Source organism: Styela clava, chromosome 1 (genome assembly GCF_964204865.1).
Source record: "Styela clava chromosome 1, kaStyClav1.hap1.2, whole genome shotgun sequence".
Lineage (NCBI taxonomy): Eukaryota > Metazoa > Chordata > Ascidiacea > Stolidobranchia > Styelidae > Styela > Styela clava.
This window is the reverse complement of record NC_135250.1, coordinates 7,226,792-7,243,639: the sequence shown is the minus strand read 5'-3', so window position 1 is coordinate 7,243,639 and position 16,848 is coordinate 7,226,792. Positions and strand designations below refer to the sequence as shown.

Below are 16,848 nucleotides of genomic sequence, written 5' to 3'. Positions count from 1 at the left end.
ATATTAAGAACAAAAAACATATGGTTTGAAACAATCGAGTATATCCATGTTATAAAAATGAGTAAAGTAAATTTTGAATGCGTTAATTGTGTACTTCTGTGGACATTTTCCTAAAACTTTCCATACAATTGCGCGCTTGCAGATTCTGCTCAAAGCACATTCTCGGTACAAATGAACTCTTTACCTTAACAGCATATGGGCGCAGCCAACCTTATACAAATATGAAACAACCAATACCATGATATTCTTGAAGATTTCGCCCGAACCTCGAATTCGTTCAAAATTTTTGTGATAAATTGACAATGACAAATACTGGAAAAAATTTTGAAAAATCAAATTTCAAAACACTTTTGGGCTTCACAATTGTTCGCACATCATAAAATAAAATAAATTTACATAACTTCTTTATGTTTACATATATATAAAATCATGTAAATACCATGTATATAAAGTGGAATTTTTTATTTCCAAATTTAAAATCACCCTGCAGAATAAAAACTGTCAACAACGTATATTACGAAATTTTTTTTATGGAAAATTCATAATAATCAAATGATGAACAAATATGCATAACGGCACATTTCGGCAATAACTTCCCATTGCAATGAAGTTTCCAATGCATCATTACTCTGAACATTCGCCGTTTTGTTGAAAACCCGTTCGCCAACAAGGCGGCGAATAGAAGCTTGAAGCGAAAAATATCCTTCTTTTTTTTCAAAATTAATAAAATTATGGAGAAAACATCGCACTTAAAGAGATAATAAAAAGTATTTCGTCCCAAAAACTACTTTAACGAATCGATTCATTTGTCCTACCATATGTCCAAAAACAAAAATATTTTTTTTTCAATTTTAATTTCAGTTTTATTTTATAAAATATCCAGAAATTTTCATAGTAACTATTGGTACCAAAATAATACATTATATCAATTTAGTAATGACTGAAATATAGCAGAATTCGCCAAACACTTTATCAACGAATGTGATCTGAAACGATAGTGATACAAACTATTTATCATTGCTATAATATCGATTGCACTTTTACTAATTAAGCTGAGAAAATATGGATTCGCTATGAATCACACATCTGCAATATCGAATTTGAATGTGAAAATGTCGGATATACATCTCCAAATCTTATTTGCGAAATTATGGCGTGACATGGAATATGAGAGTGTTGGTTTCAACTACGTAGATTTCGGTTACAAACCCTGTATCCCACCCTCATGTAATGATTGGTGCAGGCCAGTGATTCTCAAACTTTTAAGACCTTCGGTTTTTCTCTTGAGACTCTCAACCCTTAGAGAATTAAAGAAATCATCGTCACTTTACTAAAAATCAAAGCAGTAATTGCTAATGGTACTCAATGGAGGATTTCGTAGCCCCCCAAAAACGTGGGCCTCTGTGGTGTCCAGAAGCCCAGATTATAAAAATTTGGGGTAGTCTTTGTTGTTTAACACATATTTACGTTTTTTTTAAATATACTGTATCGTCTCCGTATAACTATAAGTTACCACTTTTCAGTTTTTATTAGATATGAACTAAATATGAAAAATACCATTCTTTAATGATGGATTTCCCACATTCAATTCAATTTTAGTTTGTTTGTTTTTTCATTTGTTTTTTATTTATCACTATTGTAATCAGAGCAATGTTGCTCATTTTTTGCACATTTTTACTCGCTTTTTGTTTCTTGTTTTCTCCTCGTATGAGCAATTAGTCATTTGCACACGAGTTCTTTTATTTATTGTCACATAATGCGGGAATCTTTTTCTGATTACTCTTTTATCGGGTATTTCTTCAAGAAAATAGAATGTGGTAAAATAACATGGAGCAATAAAAAGGCGTTATTGGTCGCTGTTTGGTGCATGCATACAAGGTATCGCACAAAGAAAGCTGGTTTTGTGTTCAGGTATACGAATTAAGTGTCTTTACAAATTTTCTATATTTACTAAATATATATTATCATGTCCATATTTTTGAAAAGAAGTGTCAAAATTCGATGATTATGAAAGTGTTATTGATAGCGAAGGAATCAAAATTAAGAAGTTCATTTTAGATTCTATGAATAATTTTTGAAGACGCTACTGTACTGATTTTTTTTAAAATATCCTTAAAACTATCAAAAAATGTTTTTATTTTATTCTCAAATGGGATACTTTAACATTACTCTTGAAAATTTATAAAGTTTCATAATTTTTTCTATACTTTTCAGAACAAATATTATCTTTGTCATCAGAAATAAAATTATCAACGAACATGAAGATGCTGAAAATTATATTCCTTGCTGTAATGCTGGCATCTTTATGTAGGGCGATTCACAACTTTTTTCAGCTACTAATAGCTATATATATTATAATTAATTCAAAACAAGACTGGATTCTAAGGTTTTTCTGACTTGTTGCGCCTTTATCATCGGGAATAATTACATCCGTCGCATTATGAAGCTTTTGTGCAGTAATAATTAGAACGTGACATAATTGAAATTATCAAGCGAATTCCTGAATTTGCAAATTCCTTAAAATACAATGGTGAATTTCAACAATTTTAGCTATATATATTAACAGTTTCGGTGTTCTTTTTTTTTTAAATTACACAAGAAAACATTAAGACTAGGAGTAATTAGCTATAATTAGCGCTTAATCCTCTACGAGACACAAAATCATTGAGTGCAAATTTCTTTTTACAAATTTATGGGCAGTGGGTCGCATACGTAAATAATTCTACTATGTCAAGGCATTTTGAAATATATGCTACAATTGGTATACCTAACTACAGCATTTAGATGAACCTTATTCGCCATATAAGATCTATATTACCCTGAATTAATGAAGAATTGACTAATGGGCAAACATATGACAACCAATATTATGACTAGTAGGTCATATATTATTATCCCATACATTTTCCATTCAGATAAATGCAGCGAAGCTTTCATCGATTTACTAGGAGGTGGCATGGTGAAGGATTTATTGGGCGCGGCCGCTTCTGCTGTCGGTAACGTTACATTAAAACTATAATCTATATTGCTACATTACTAATTTTTGGACACGAAATGTGGATTGTTTTGTTATTATGTTGTTGTTCGTCGTTTTCTTTTTGTTGTTGCCGCATGAAAAAACCAGACTAATTACTTATAAATTTTCAGTACTTAAAGATTGTATTGTTTGCTAGAAGGCGATTATTACCTTTGTTTATTTTTCTTAAATTTCCTATGAGATCTGATATTTCATCTAAAATTTCGCTATTTTTTATATTTATCGGAACACGTTTTTATGACATCCTGACACTGTCTTTCATGTTTTATCACATTGTGACGGCGTGCAACAAAATACCGATGTTTTATGTAATCTATTAAGGTTGCTCATGTGTAAGAGAACTGACACATTAATATATGAATTTGGAGTCCACCTGGGCTACGAAGTTGACAGCAGTTATCGTATTCAAAACACCCTAGTTACCGTTGTCTTTTCACCTTAGTAATGTGCGTTTCAACGTAAGTCCAGGTTGATGTTTCTTTTCCGTGGCAACAGCGATAATATGCGCCCATCGTTCGGAAATTTCCAATTTCTCGTCAACTAAGTCGATAATTAAAATTCCGAAGGCGCTTGAGGGCTTCAATTATCAGCGAGATAGGTACATGTGAAGTGTTTCATTACTTAAAATAAAAACAGCAAAATTTGCAATGAAATATCGAATAACATAAATGATTCTGGGGAAATTTGAAAAAAGAAAATGATAATGATAGCTTTTTGACGACTTCATTCATCTTTAAGTACCGTCAATTTGGATGTTTCCCCGAGCACCGATTTATTTGTTTGTTCCATTAACAATGACCAATTAACAATAAGTTAACGGTGATTTCAAAATTAAAAATTGTGCGGCCTCGCAGACATTCTTCACACAGACAGATTTGATAACGGGGTTGTGATTATTTATTATGTGATTTGGCGCTCTTTTATCACCCCCCCCCCCCAAGGTTTTGGTGTAAATAAAAATTAATTCAATGGTCATTTGGTCTTCTGGGAAGTTTTGTTAAAGTTGCTTTGAAAATTGGTCCCGAAAAAGCTGCGGAAGAGTAAAATAAAATTACATACCAGTATTTTGAACTGGCCGATGGTCAAATATTCTGAATAAATAAGATGGTTAAGAACAGAAAATATAAAGCTTTAGAAGTACACATTCTCAAAATAGGCATAGGAAATTTGAAATTATTCTGGGGTCAGGGGTTAGGAAAACATTTTTTTCTTGCACATGTTCAATGGATGATAAATGGAATTGACTTTTAAGAGTTTAGCAAAACTACGCCACATCGAGGATTTTCAATTTGCCGATTTCGGCAAAAACGGCCTACTTTCACTAACGGAGAATTTTATGTCTATATATTTTCATGTTGTCCCTGTGTTTGAAATTATTTCAAATTTTTTTTTTCTCTAGGAGGAAGTTCACCAAGTGGGGGTCCACATGGTCCACGAAGTGGTGCTGGGACCACAAAAGCAAGCATCCTTGTCGGATCCACCATCTGTCTCGTCGTTACCACATTTATTTTTTAGATAGTAGAATTTGTACTCTGTAAAAACTGTATTATTCTATATAAATTTTACCAAAAAGCTTGTCAAATTAATTGCAATTTCAAATTATTCATTTTTTTTCTTATCAGTAAACAAGTTTGAAATGATTTCTTACAACTAAACTTGGATATAATTAACTATATGGCCTTTTATTAGACCGTTATTATTAAGTAAAAGTCAACAAATTATATGTAGGTATGTCTTTAGCCGATTTGAAACTGTAATATTCGTTCAACTTTACAATATAGTATTGAAGGGTGGCCCGAAAATAGAACCCATGAAATTTTTAATTACCTTTGAGAAAATGAAAAAAAATTATTCAACACTCAAATCTTTGTTGGATGTGATTGTACCCAAAAGCTTCAGTAATTCAGTAGGACGCTTTTGACGAAAGTTATTTTTTCTCTAGAAACAAAATGACTAGGGTTCTATTCTTTAGTCACCCTACCAATTTTTGACAAAAAGTTGTATCGCGCTTTAAACATTTTGACAATGCACAAAATTCAACATATTTTTTCACTTTTGCAATGTATGGTATTGCAGAAGGGCAATGTGTCTTTTCAGTTGGTTAAGACTGGCCGCTCATAGCAGCGATGACACATAAAAGGTTTATTTACCAAGATCGTTAAAGCCATTTTTTTTATATTTTGGGCAGGAATTTAAATTTCAAGTCCTAAAATAGAGTTTAGATTTTGAATTTTCGAACCTGAATTTTGAATTTTTGTCTTATGTAATATTCAGAGAACAGTTTATTTGTAAAAATTGTACTATTGATGATGTTATGTATAACGGATGCCAAATTATAATTTTAAATAAACTGTTTCCTGTATTTCAGTATTTTTATTTGTTGGGTTTGTGTCTTAGAGCCAAGGAGAACATGACCTATATAGAATACGATTCATATTTTTGGAGAAACTTCAGCATATATATCATAACTTCGCTCTACTTTTCAATGAGTTACACTAAAAAGTTTTAGCGATCCAAAATAAGCCTATGTTGTTGGGTGATTGTAGTCGTTAGGAAGAAATCGCTTTTCTCTGAAACCAATGGAACAATTGATTTCTTAAGTAACTTATAGTAGCCTACTTAGTGATGGAAGAAGTCGTTAAAAGACTATTCCCTTTTTCAAAATCCTCCAATTTATAGTTGCAATTTTTTAAGGCGTATGAGAATACTTCATTCCTTTAAGTTTTCTACGATTTTTTTTCGGTACTGTTGCAAAGAGCAATGACCCAATATTTGAACAATAAAGTTGCTCATGGGCACCGGTACTGCAAGGCCTTAGCTGAGCACCGTGTTTGGTGAAAAAATTCAGCGGACAAGCGTGACTGAATGAAGTGTTCCCGAATTTCATAAAAGGTGTGATCATTTATTAAAATGAAACTGCAGAATTTAGGTGGAAGGAACATAGAGTTCCATAAGAATTAGATGTCTAAGTTATAGCCTTCTCGTGACGTTATCGATCTTTTATTTACTTTTATTTTGAAATTGATAATTACTTAATTCAGATCCACATTATCGCCCTGTTTGAAATTTACACCAGAGATATAAAGCATGCGACACAAACACATTTGAAACGAACAGTCCACTTGACCATACCACCCACTAGTTTTAACACTTGGGGAGTAAATACAGACAACTTAGAAAGTAACGCAATTCGTGCTGTTTTGAGTGTGACATGTAGGAAGTGGGATATTTATCGAATGCATTTCTTCATTTCAACATTCAGTCCATCTGTAAACTTTTAAATATGAAATTGGCCTTAAAAATAATGGAATCCAAATTGCACCTTGGTATTCGAAAACTCTGGTTTAGCCTTTTTATTTATATTGGCATTTTAATCATGGTTAATGATGTCATTGTTGTTTTTGATCACAACACATTTTGCCGTGTCCTCGGTCATTATGAAATTTTTGAATATCACATTGGTATGAAATATTACTTAAATGTATCAGAAAACAGTTGGATTTTATTTCCGAAAAATTGAAATATGATATACGTAAATAATGTTATCGTTTTAGGACACATAGTTACTTTTACTTTTAAATTTCGGAATCAATATTTGGGGTAAAATAACGGATTCCAATAGAAGCAGAGAAATTTATATATATATTTTAAAAAAGACGTATATATAGGATATATCTAAAAGTTCCGTCTGGTTTTTAAAATAAATGCGCCTTTTCTTCGCCGGATGGCAGAAATCTAGCACCCAACTAACGGCTTACGTTAACGGGACCATATACTGTGGCATTGATATTATGTTTCTTTCTATATCTTAAGTTTCTTAACGGTTAATTTATCAGATGTGGTAACATTTAAACAATTGCGTTATTACTCGACCCAGCTTTCAACTGGCAGTTTCATTTGAAAAAAATAAATGTTGGAAATTCCATGTTGTTATTAAATAAGCGCTCCCGTAGTATGTGCACCGAGATGGCGGACACCTGAACATACTGTCCGCCATCTTGATTCACATACTCCGGGAGTACCATTAAATGATGCTCTGTCATTTTTATTCATTGTTTAGATTTCTGGAATCTTTCACAGAAAACGTCATAAAAATACGTAGACAGTTTTTTGTCGACATGGTATTTCTTTCTTTGAAAATCAAAATACCCCCGTTACGTGCGTAGTGCTACTTTCGGAAAACATTTTCATCTGTTCAAAATAAAATAAGACTCTGTCAGTATATTTTATTGTGGACGGAATACTGCACAATCCAAATGTGTTTCCTTTTCATTGAATTGTAAATTAAATTTTCCGATAATCCTATATGGGGTCATTCTACCACTCTTGCTCGTTTTCAAGTATTGGAAATTTTTGTTCGTCTGTATAGTACTTATTAATAGAAGCCTGCATAACTCAATATGAAGACAGCCGATTTTTCAGTAATTTACAAGAGAGAGATGCTCAAATATTTGGACACGACCAAAGCGAAGTAGTACGGGTATGCAATCTGTCACAGTAGACTACCGGGTACTGCAGTTTTACCGACTTGGCCTGACCACTAACGCGAACGCGGATCCGCCACAAGGTGCGCAATTTTTAATTTTGATGATACTTTCGCACACTAGATACCACAAAAAAATTAGGAAATAAATAAAATAGCCTTCTAGCGACAGAAAACTTTAAAGCACTTGGTCCGGTAGTTATTAACAAAACGATCCATACATATCGTGTCTGGAAACTAAAAAATAAAGCAGTTGAAGCGATATGTGTGAGGCCTAAGCTTAAATATACCACGCAAATTTAAGTGAAAATCATTCAGAACTATAAATCAGGATGTTATGGCCATAATTAACAACCAAACATAATTAAATATTTACCTGAGTAAATGAATATCGTCTCAAAAACTGCAAAATTTTATTACGAGTATTTTGATCCAAATAGTGTCGGGGAAAATTCTGAAAAAGTTCATTGTGTTGGTAACACTTGTTGGGTAGTTTCAGAACTATTCAAATTTTGCTATACAAAGTGGCAAATTCAGTTCATTTCAGTGCATTTACTAGAAACTGAAACTAAGCAATTTCCTGGAAATTTTCATAAAAAAAATTACACAGGAATATACAATAAAAATTTTCATCTGTGCGTTTTTGAAAATTCCGAAAACGAATAGGAAGTTTCAGTTCGATGTGATATTTTTGCTATGTTTCATTTGATAATGCAAAGTATGCAAAACATACTTCAACCCTCTTGGGGCTTGCGTTGTGGGAATGCAAAAAATAGTACTATTTGACTACATTGAGAAATTATGTTCCAATTCGCAAATTTTCTTTCGCGTATCAATATTTACCTATAGTCCAGGCTTCCATACCCTTCTTATTTGTAAAAAGTTTCATTATTTTTGAGCTACGTCTATTATTACCGCGAAAAAACATTTACCTCTGCTAGTCATAGCTGCACTACTTGGCAAAAATCAGACGTCGAAACTGTTAGAATGCTGTATTACTTAAGGTGCTGCTCCGGGGCCAATTGTTTTCGTTAACACGATAAGATTGTGAATTTTGAAAAGCGATTTCCAATGATCTGTCTTGATCGACCATTTCGTCCATTGTCTGTTTTTATTCTCCCGTAGTCGTTGGCGTATCCATTCGTCGTTACGTTCTGAAAGTTACAGTTTTTGTTCAATTACGTCAATGCTCTCAAATATTCAGTAACTGATTCATAAACTTGTTGAGGTCGCGTGCGCAACACATGACCGTATATATTTCATTCTCTGGCAAAAATACCTTTCTACGCTTCATTGAAGTTGTGATATTTCTAATATATCTAGAAGTCCTCGGAGACAAATAGTTCATCATTACTCGCAATTTATCCAGTTCTACAGTGGGTAAAGATTTTTAAACATTTTTCGCCAATGAAGCCATTTATCATCCGCGCTAGAGGTATCTGCATCTTGTTTCTCGAGCTTTAAGACATTTTCCAATGTGTTTGGCTCATGCATCAAGCTTTATTGAACATGAGAACACCGTTACCACGACATAACAAACGTAAACAGTACAATAACGCGTAATCAGTAAAGTATGCAGTACGTCAGAACTAGGGTAATTAGGTGTACATTGCGCACCCAATAACTACACGGTGATAATTACACCACAATACCTCCTGAACCGCCAATATCTCCTGCAAGTAAAATTGAATCTGGGCTTGAGTCGCAAGGAAAATGATTAGGAATTGTTCAAAATTGATTTGAACAATGAGAAATTGTATACCGATAAATATACAACCGTCCTTGATTATAGATTCTAACTGATTGAAACCTTGCCTATAGTTATTGAATATAGGCTGGAAATTTTTGGACTATTGACTGGTTGTTGTAAACAAATTAGCCTACATGTTTACACTCAAAATGAATCTGCACATACTTTTGAGGAAGAAAAAAGGGGTCACCGTTGAAAAAGAAGGCGTTGATATGAATCACAAATTAGCTCACACGTTACACTCAAAAACTAAATCTTAGGATAAGTCAAACATCGATCACTGTTGAGGATGAGGGCATTCCACTCAAACTCAATATATATACTTTGAATGAATCAACAGATATTACTGTTGAAGATCAAGGCATTCCACTCAAGTCAAATCTGCATACTTTGAATAAACCAAACAAAGATTACCGTTGAGGATGAAGGAGTTCCACTCAAACTAAATTTACATACTTTGAATAAACCTAACGAAGATTACAGTTTAGAATGATGCATTCCATTTAAACTAAATATTCATACTTTTAAAGAATCAACAGAGATTACTGTTGAGGATGAAGGAATTCCACTCAAACTAAATTTACATACTTCGAATAAACCTAACGAAGATTACTATTGAGAATGAAGTATTCCATTTAAACTAAATATTCATACTTTTAAAGAATCAACAGAGAATACTGTTAAGGATGAAGGAATTCCACTCAAACTAAATCTGCATACTTTAAATAAATCACACAGAGATCACTGTTGATGATGCTATTGCACTCAAACTTAATATGCATACTTTGAATCAACCCAATAGAGATTACTGTTGAGGATGAAGGAATTCCACTCAAACTAAATCTGCATACTTTGAATAAACCAAACAAAGATTACTGTTGAGGATGAATGCAATCCACACAAAACTAAATCTGCATACTTTGAATAAACCAAACAAAGATTACCGTTGAGGATGAAGGAGTTCCACTCAAACTAAATTTACATACTTTGAATAAACCAAACAAAGATTACTGTTGAGAATGAAGGAATTCCACTCAAACTAAATCTGCATACTTTGAATGAATCAACAGAGATCACTGTTGAGGATGAAGAAATTCCACTCAAACTAAATCTTCATACTTTGAATGAATCAACAGAGATCACTGTTGAGGATGAAGAAATTCCACTCAAACTAAATCTGCATACTTTGAACAAACAAAACCAAATTCACTGTTGAGGACGAAGGCATTTTATTGCTAATCAGAAATAGTCGAATCCGATAAAAATCAGTGAAATAAACTTTTACGAAGAAATTGAAATCAAGTAAAAATAAAAAATAAAACAAGTAAAAAATTATTAAAACAAAAAATATAATGATAATAATATTATTAATAACATTTAATAAATTTGCTTGAAATCATTTTTTTCTTTATAAATCAGCAGCATCTGAACGTTGACGTAAAATTTGGTGATAAAATAGAGTTATGGCTACTCGAAAAGGACGTCGAGGGTTTTCCAAAGTGAACATAAAGCATTTGAAAAAACACTCGTCAAATTTTAAACGGTCCAAGTTTGGGTTGCTATTGATCATGGAAGAAGACCATTTCAAAAACATTTGAATTTATATATGGCCAAGTTTTTTGTTATAGATCTGCCTTGTGATTTATTAGCCATCAGTTTAAAGGGGAACAAGTTAGTCTAATGAAAATGAAAAAAGCGAAAAAAACAACAACAACTAGAAACTCATTCGGAACAACCGGGAAACAAAGAATTAAAGCAAATATACTATGACACAAACCAATGGATTTGCTTGAATTTTAGCCATTTGAAAGACAGATCAAGCCATATTTCGTTGACATTCTGGGTATCCAAAGCTGGATAAATTGAATAAAGCAATTTCATAAATAAAGCAGCCTGCCAGATTAGCTTGAAATAATAATTTCGCTCAGTTTTAGATGAAATTAAATAATATGCACGATGTACACAGTGTGACATTATAGTATAGTATTTCATCTCGCGAAACATCTGGGCAATTGATGAAGTTTTTATTTTTATTTTTTATTAATATAGATAAACAAAATGAGAAGGAATAATAAATAATCCATTGCACATTGAAATCATTTGTTCACAAATTGACAGAATTTTGAATCTGTCAATCACAAGTGTTTGTTTGTTACGACATAATTTCGCGACATATTTCTCTCGAATATATAAGTTTTGCCTTTCTCTCTAATTTTCTCTCGCATACTCCGTCGCCACTTCTGTTCATTCGTCAACTCCTCTCAGCCACGACTCGCTTAGTCGACTTTTTGGGCGGAATGCTCCAGTATTATGACGTCATTATGATGACGTTACCTCTCAACGTTTTGTTTCAACTCTGCCGGACAGCTGATTTAGTTGTTTCTGGTCTGTCATGACGCCAAAGTTTCTTGTATACTGTCGCGTTTCGTCGAATGTTTTTGAAGTGATGATATTATTGGTCATTTCGAAGGGTTTGGAGCACGCTTGTACAACACCACGAATGCTGTTACTCATCATATGCTGAAACAAAAGAAACACAAATAATTAGTTAACGAAAGATTCGGTTTAAACGAAGTAGAAAACGAGCCACTCTGGGATGAAGATTTCAAGACAGCATGTATTAGTTAGGAATATATTGTTTGAAAAATTTACCATTTTTTCGAAGTTGATGAGTCCATTTCTGGTACTGTCGTTTCCTTCGTGTTGGAACGTCATATCTTTCATAAGAAGCGGTAGGTACGGAATTAATGGTGGCCGCAAGCCGGCGACGTGGAGTCGGTACGCACGATGATTTCTTGAGGGATCCTACGTTGAAATAATGTAGTTTTAAAAAGAGAAAAATTCTCAAATATATGGACATGAAAGTACCACTGTCAAGTGGGCATAAGACCACTAGCGAGCGGACAAAGATAAAAAATCGACAACCAAGTATCGAAGCGGAAAAACGTCCCCGAGTATCCAAATTTGACAACATGATACGATACCGATTGATAAAACACGTCATCATCTTTTATTATCTCGTATCCAAAAATTGATATCATCTTAGTAACATATGTATTATGAATATAATACCAATGTAAAACTGACCATAATTCATTGTAATCAATGCAATACAGACAACTTATACTATACGATTTTCCCAATGTGAAAAACATGAAAAATAACATTTTCAAAGTTTTGGTTTCATTTCACAATAACGTTTTGAAACTGCTTGCATAACTCAACTTTACCGACTCAATAAATATATTTACCAATATAGCTTCAAATTCAGTCATCATTTTTTTGTATTTCGTTGGTAGTTTATCCCAAGTTCCGTGCAAACGACTCAAAGCTTGATTTCCAAGGCCGATCATTACCGCCATGAATCCATTCATATTTTGAAGTTCTTTGAGGCTAAAAATACAAATAGAATTACATGAAATGCCAATTTTATTGATTATTGACTATGTTTTTGCCAAGTTGGATCGGTCTACACGCCAACAGAATAAAATAAGGCTGGGAAGGGGAATAGGCAAGTTTAACGCTGTGCGAAGTACGAAGGCCAACGCGGCTATTATTAGTACGTTTTCCGATTCCCCGTGTTTTGTATGTAATGATTTCTACGAAAAATTGCACAAACGGTCCATTTTTGACGAAATTTACAAAAAATATTCCTTATTATGCTGATTCGGATTGTAAAAGATTTTGACTCCAACTTCAGCTCCGGGAAAATCAAGTTTTGACAACAAAAACTTTGGGGTATGGCAGGCCTTCCCTAAATAACTGTAAAGAACGCTTTTGTGGAAAATTGAATTATATATAAATAACTACTTACTGTTGGGCAATCTTGATGAATTTTCTTAGCAAGTGGACTCGTTTGTTCAAATTATTGCAAGCACATATCTCAGTAGGTGCCCAATATGCCAACTGATTGAATCTTCGTGCAAACACATCAATATTTGAAGTCACACTGTGGAACTTGTGAGAACCGAAAACTTTGTGAACGAATTCCATCTGAAATGTGAAATATTGTTTAAAAAAATGAATTTTAGCTTGATTTAAATCACTAAGACAGAAAATATGCTTACGTTATTCCAAATTGAAATATTTTAGCATTTTTTCGGAATATTGTTAATGTTGAATCATATAGAACATGAATTAATGAATTAATTGAACGCACCACGTGAATACTGTTTATAAGTTCCCAGTCAAGTTGTGTGATGTGCTCAGCAATTTCTTGAGATCCCACAAGTTCTAAAACAGTGCTATTGTTGGATGGTACCACTTGTTGTTCGGCCAATGGTTCCTGAAAGCAGAATGGAAAAATATAAATGATTGCCTCACTGGTAGGTATGGTGAGTATATTAATTTAACCCAGGAAGTATTATACTATTATATATAAAAAAGGTTGATATTTTTTACAATGTCGCCTCGGACAAGGCACCGTGAATGCAAAAGGATTTTGAGATTTGTAAATTTCTCGTATTTGAAAATTGTATTATGCTTTATCAATAAGTGAAGTTGTATACGTACTATATCGTCTTTTTCGTCGGCTGAGCAGACAAACAGTCTGCCATTGACGCCCACTGTCGTTGCAGCTGACGTCATATTTTTGGGTAGGACGTACATATCACCATCAGATTGCACTTGGATAAGTAGGAGATTCTCCGATTCTCGACCTTGCTTTTCCGCAACCGCACTGACAATTTCGTTCACCTGAAGATGCAAGAAAGTATGACGTCATAATCTAGTCGAAAATGACAATAAAATTTCAAGTTTCATATTAAAAAATCCTTACCGTCGATATGACTGGTAGTCGTACAGTGGTGTATGTTCGGTTTGCGTTGTACACTTTAAGCATAACATCGTCGCTTGCTTTAACAGCTTGGTGCGGCTTGCGTGCTGTTTCTGACTGAGGGTACCTATGTATTGTTGTGGACTCCACTGTGATCCATCCACGATGTGTTGGACTATCAACAGGACTGTAAAAATAGAAAAATCGTTTTAATTTTGGGATATTTATTGTTGTGGCGTACAATGAAAGAAGTCCGATCAGTTAATATTAACTTACACTGACTCAATTTCATAAATTCGAGCGAAATCTTCCTTCAGGTTTGGATAAATTTTGCTATCATCTGTCACCGCTTGTTTCAATTCCTGTACGAAAATCACAAAAGTTAGCAAAAACAATCATAACGCATTTTAGAAAACATTAATAATTGACAAATTATTGATAACAAACCTTCAGAAACGGTCCCACAGCGGGCTGGTCGTAGAAAATATGCGTTGCGATATGGCTCCATCTAACGACGAAATAAACCACTTTTCGTTTTATGGATTTTGTGGCATCGATTTGTTCTGATGTTTCTGATTGGTAAATGTTCATCAACTGCTTGCAGAGTTCTTGTGTTGACATAAAAACCTGGTACATCAATATAACGTCTTCCATTGCTTCGTCGCTTTGTCGGGCTGTTCCCCATGGACGTAACGATTTCACGACATGTTCGACGATTTTTGAAGATGTTCCTATGCGAAAACGTTTAAAAAATGTTTAATTAAATCAAAAAATAATTCAAATGTTTGATATTTAAACTACTTTTAAAATAATACATAACTAAATAAAAAGAAATTGGACTAAAAATCCTTACCTGCTGAAATAGCATATCGGTGATTATGTCTCGTTGGTGTGGCTGCTACCGGTATTCTATTATTAGGCTTTGTGTTGTTATTAATATATTTCTCTCTGCCGTTTTGTGAAGAAGATCTTGCGTGTATTTTTTGAAGAATTAGAACGTCTTTTTCGTGTTCCTTGAGTCGCACAGTGTTCGCTTCCACGTCCTAAAATCGAAATAAACATATACAATGAAAAGGATAATTTAAGAACTTCCAGATGTTCCCGTATTCATATGGCTATTAGCAATTAGGTCACTAATTAGCCTTTCCCTGAGTGTAGCTAATTTCGATATCCCATTACACATCGCCACTTTAGGTCATGTGACGTTATTTCCACCCATGGGAGTACCGTATCCGTAATCAAGATCGGATAGTATAGTAAACAATGCTTTGTTTTGCCAACTGTTGATTGGGGGACTTAGTCGTCAAATGCTTGTGGGATTATTCTATTATAGAACAAAGTACACTTGAAAAAATGTGACATTTAACTGATATTTTGCGGTGTTTGAATCAACTGACTTATTCAAAATTAACGTTCCAATACCAATCAGATTGCATTTGTCATCTTAGCCATCAATATGCAAACATCGCCAAATTAAAAATTTTGACCCCAGTTCAACTAAGTTGACCCCAGTTTGACTAAGCTGGCATATGGTATTGAAAGATGGTATACTTTGATTAGGAAATAGGCTGATTAAAAAATTGGGATATGTCGATACTGTGATATGTCGATATGTGATGTTGAATGTTTGCTGAATCGTGTAGACCAAAATCTTGTACAAATGGTCATATAAAAGCTCGGTTAATTATAAAGGGTAATTTTCAAAGTTTGCTTTAGGTTTAGCAACAGTTTTTAACGACGGAAACAATAGATTTTCGGTTGATAACAAACATTGTAAATCTTCCTAATGTTAAATACAATTTAATAGTATTTGTTCAAGGCGCTTCCATGGTATACAAACAGCAAATATAGTTGAAATGGTTACCCGATGTGTTTGTTGTGGTTTTTGGACATTTTTCTTGATTTCATGGAAAGATTATTTGGAAATATATATACATATTACTGATCATGTTTGAGTCATGCTTGGTAATGAAATTTCTTTGATTGAATATACATGATCATGTACCTTTAAAATCCGAACAAAATCGTGTTTGTCTACTCGCAAGAGCTGACAATTGTCTTCTGCTAGAACTATGGTAGCTGCTCTGGGTGCGTCATTGATGATCGCTAGATTTCCGAAGTCATCTCCTTCGTGTAGAGTACACACCACACCCTGCAAATAACAATAGGATCCATATTTAGTATTTAGTTGAATGTTGATATAGAATTCTGCGCAAATATTGAAGTATTATTCCAAAATGAGTGAAATTTGACGGAGAAACAACAAAAAAATCGTTTGACTTGGTAACGCAAATACCATCAAGCGCGCATGTGCGACGCAGGCGCACATCGATTTTTTTTCACTCGAAACAATCCACTTAAGTAACAATCTATCGACATAACAAATAATAACAATATTGAACTTTACCAAGCATTTTTCGTACATAAATCCATGCCACTAAACATTAGATAAAAAAGTTATTACAAGACCTTAGGCGCCATGTATGTCAACAAAATAACATTCGCTCTAAAGCGTCAGCAATAACTATTTTGATATGTTTATATAAAATTCGATATTACAATGGGTAAGTGACGTCGCACGTTCAAGACAATAGATATGGGGTTACTATTGTAGCTTTTTGAGCGCGGCATATTGTGATGTTATAAAGTAGTCGTGCGCTTAAGTGGGGGAAAATAGGGATCTGTTTATTGTGAGTTACTAAATCTGGGTCTCTTATCGCAGTGAAATGACTACATACAGGATATGTTTTATAAATTATCTGTGTATTTACATACGTCAGACTTATTGACTAAGCCAAATTGCT

The 16,848-nt window shown here is 33.6% G+C and overlaps 2 protein-coding genes and 1 long non-coding RNA gene across 3 annotated transcripts in view; 1 reads left to right on the top strand and 2 right to left on the bottom strand.

Moving 5' to 3' along the window:
- LOC120347319 (protein DD3-3-like) overlaps window positions 1-16,848 on the bottom strand; it is a 69,123-nt gene that overhangs the window by 40,364 nt on the left and 11,911 nt on the right. The window lies entirely within an intron of this gene.
- LOC144424552 (uncharacterized) lies at window positions 1,763-5,390 on the top strand. Its single transcript, XR_013476755.1, has 4 exons — window positions 1,763-1,911; window positions 2,215-2,307; window positions 2,916-2,996; window positions 4,437-5,390. It is a non-coding gene; the product is annotated as an uncharacterized LOC144424552 (long non-coding RNA).
- The window catches only part of LOC120338473 (uncharacterized), a 57,350-nt gene continuing 50,977 nt past the window's right edge, over window positions 10,476-16,848 (bottom strand). The window contains exons 11-21 of the mRNA XM_039406492.2: window positions 16,050-16,196; window positions 14,898-15,087; window positions 14,492-14,775; window positions 14,321-14,406; window positions 14,048-14,231; window positions 13,783-13,965; window positions 13,430-13,555; window positions 13,085-13,263; window positions 12,522-12,663; window positions 11,923-12,075; window positions 10,476-11,790 (exon numbers count right to left, since the gene is read on the bottom strand). Coding sequence (XP_039262426.2) covers window positions 11,608-11,790; window positions 11,923-12,075; window positions 12,522-12,663; window positions 13,085-13,263; window positions 13,430-13,555; window positions 13,783-13,965; window positions 14,048-14,231; window positions 14,321-14,406; window positions 14,492-14,775; window positions 14,898-15,087; window positions 16,050-16,196 — 1,857 coding nt within the window. The 3' untranslated portion in view covers window positions 10,476-11,607. The remainder of the gene's footprint in view (window positions 11,791-11,922; window positions 12,076-12,521; window positions 12,664-13,084; window positions 13,264-13,429; window positions 13,556-13,782; window positions 13,966-14,047; window positions 14,232-14,320; window positions 14,407-14,491; window positions 14,776-14,897; window positions 15,088-16,049; window positions 16,197-16,848) is intronic.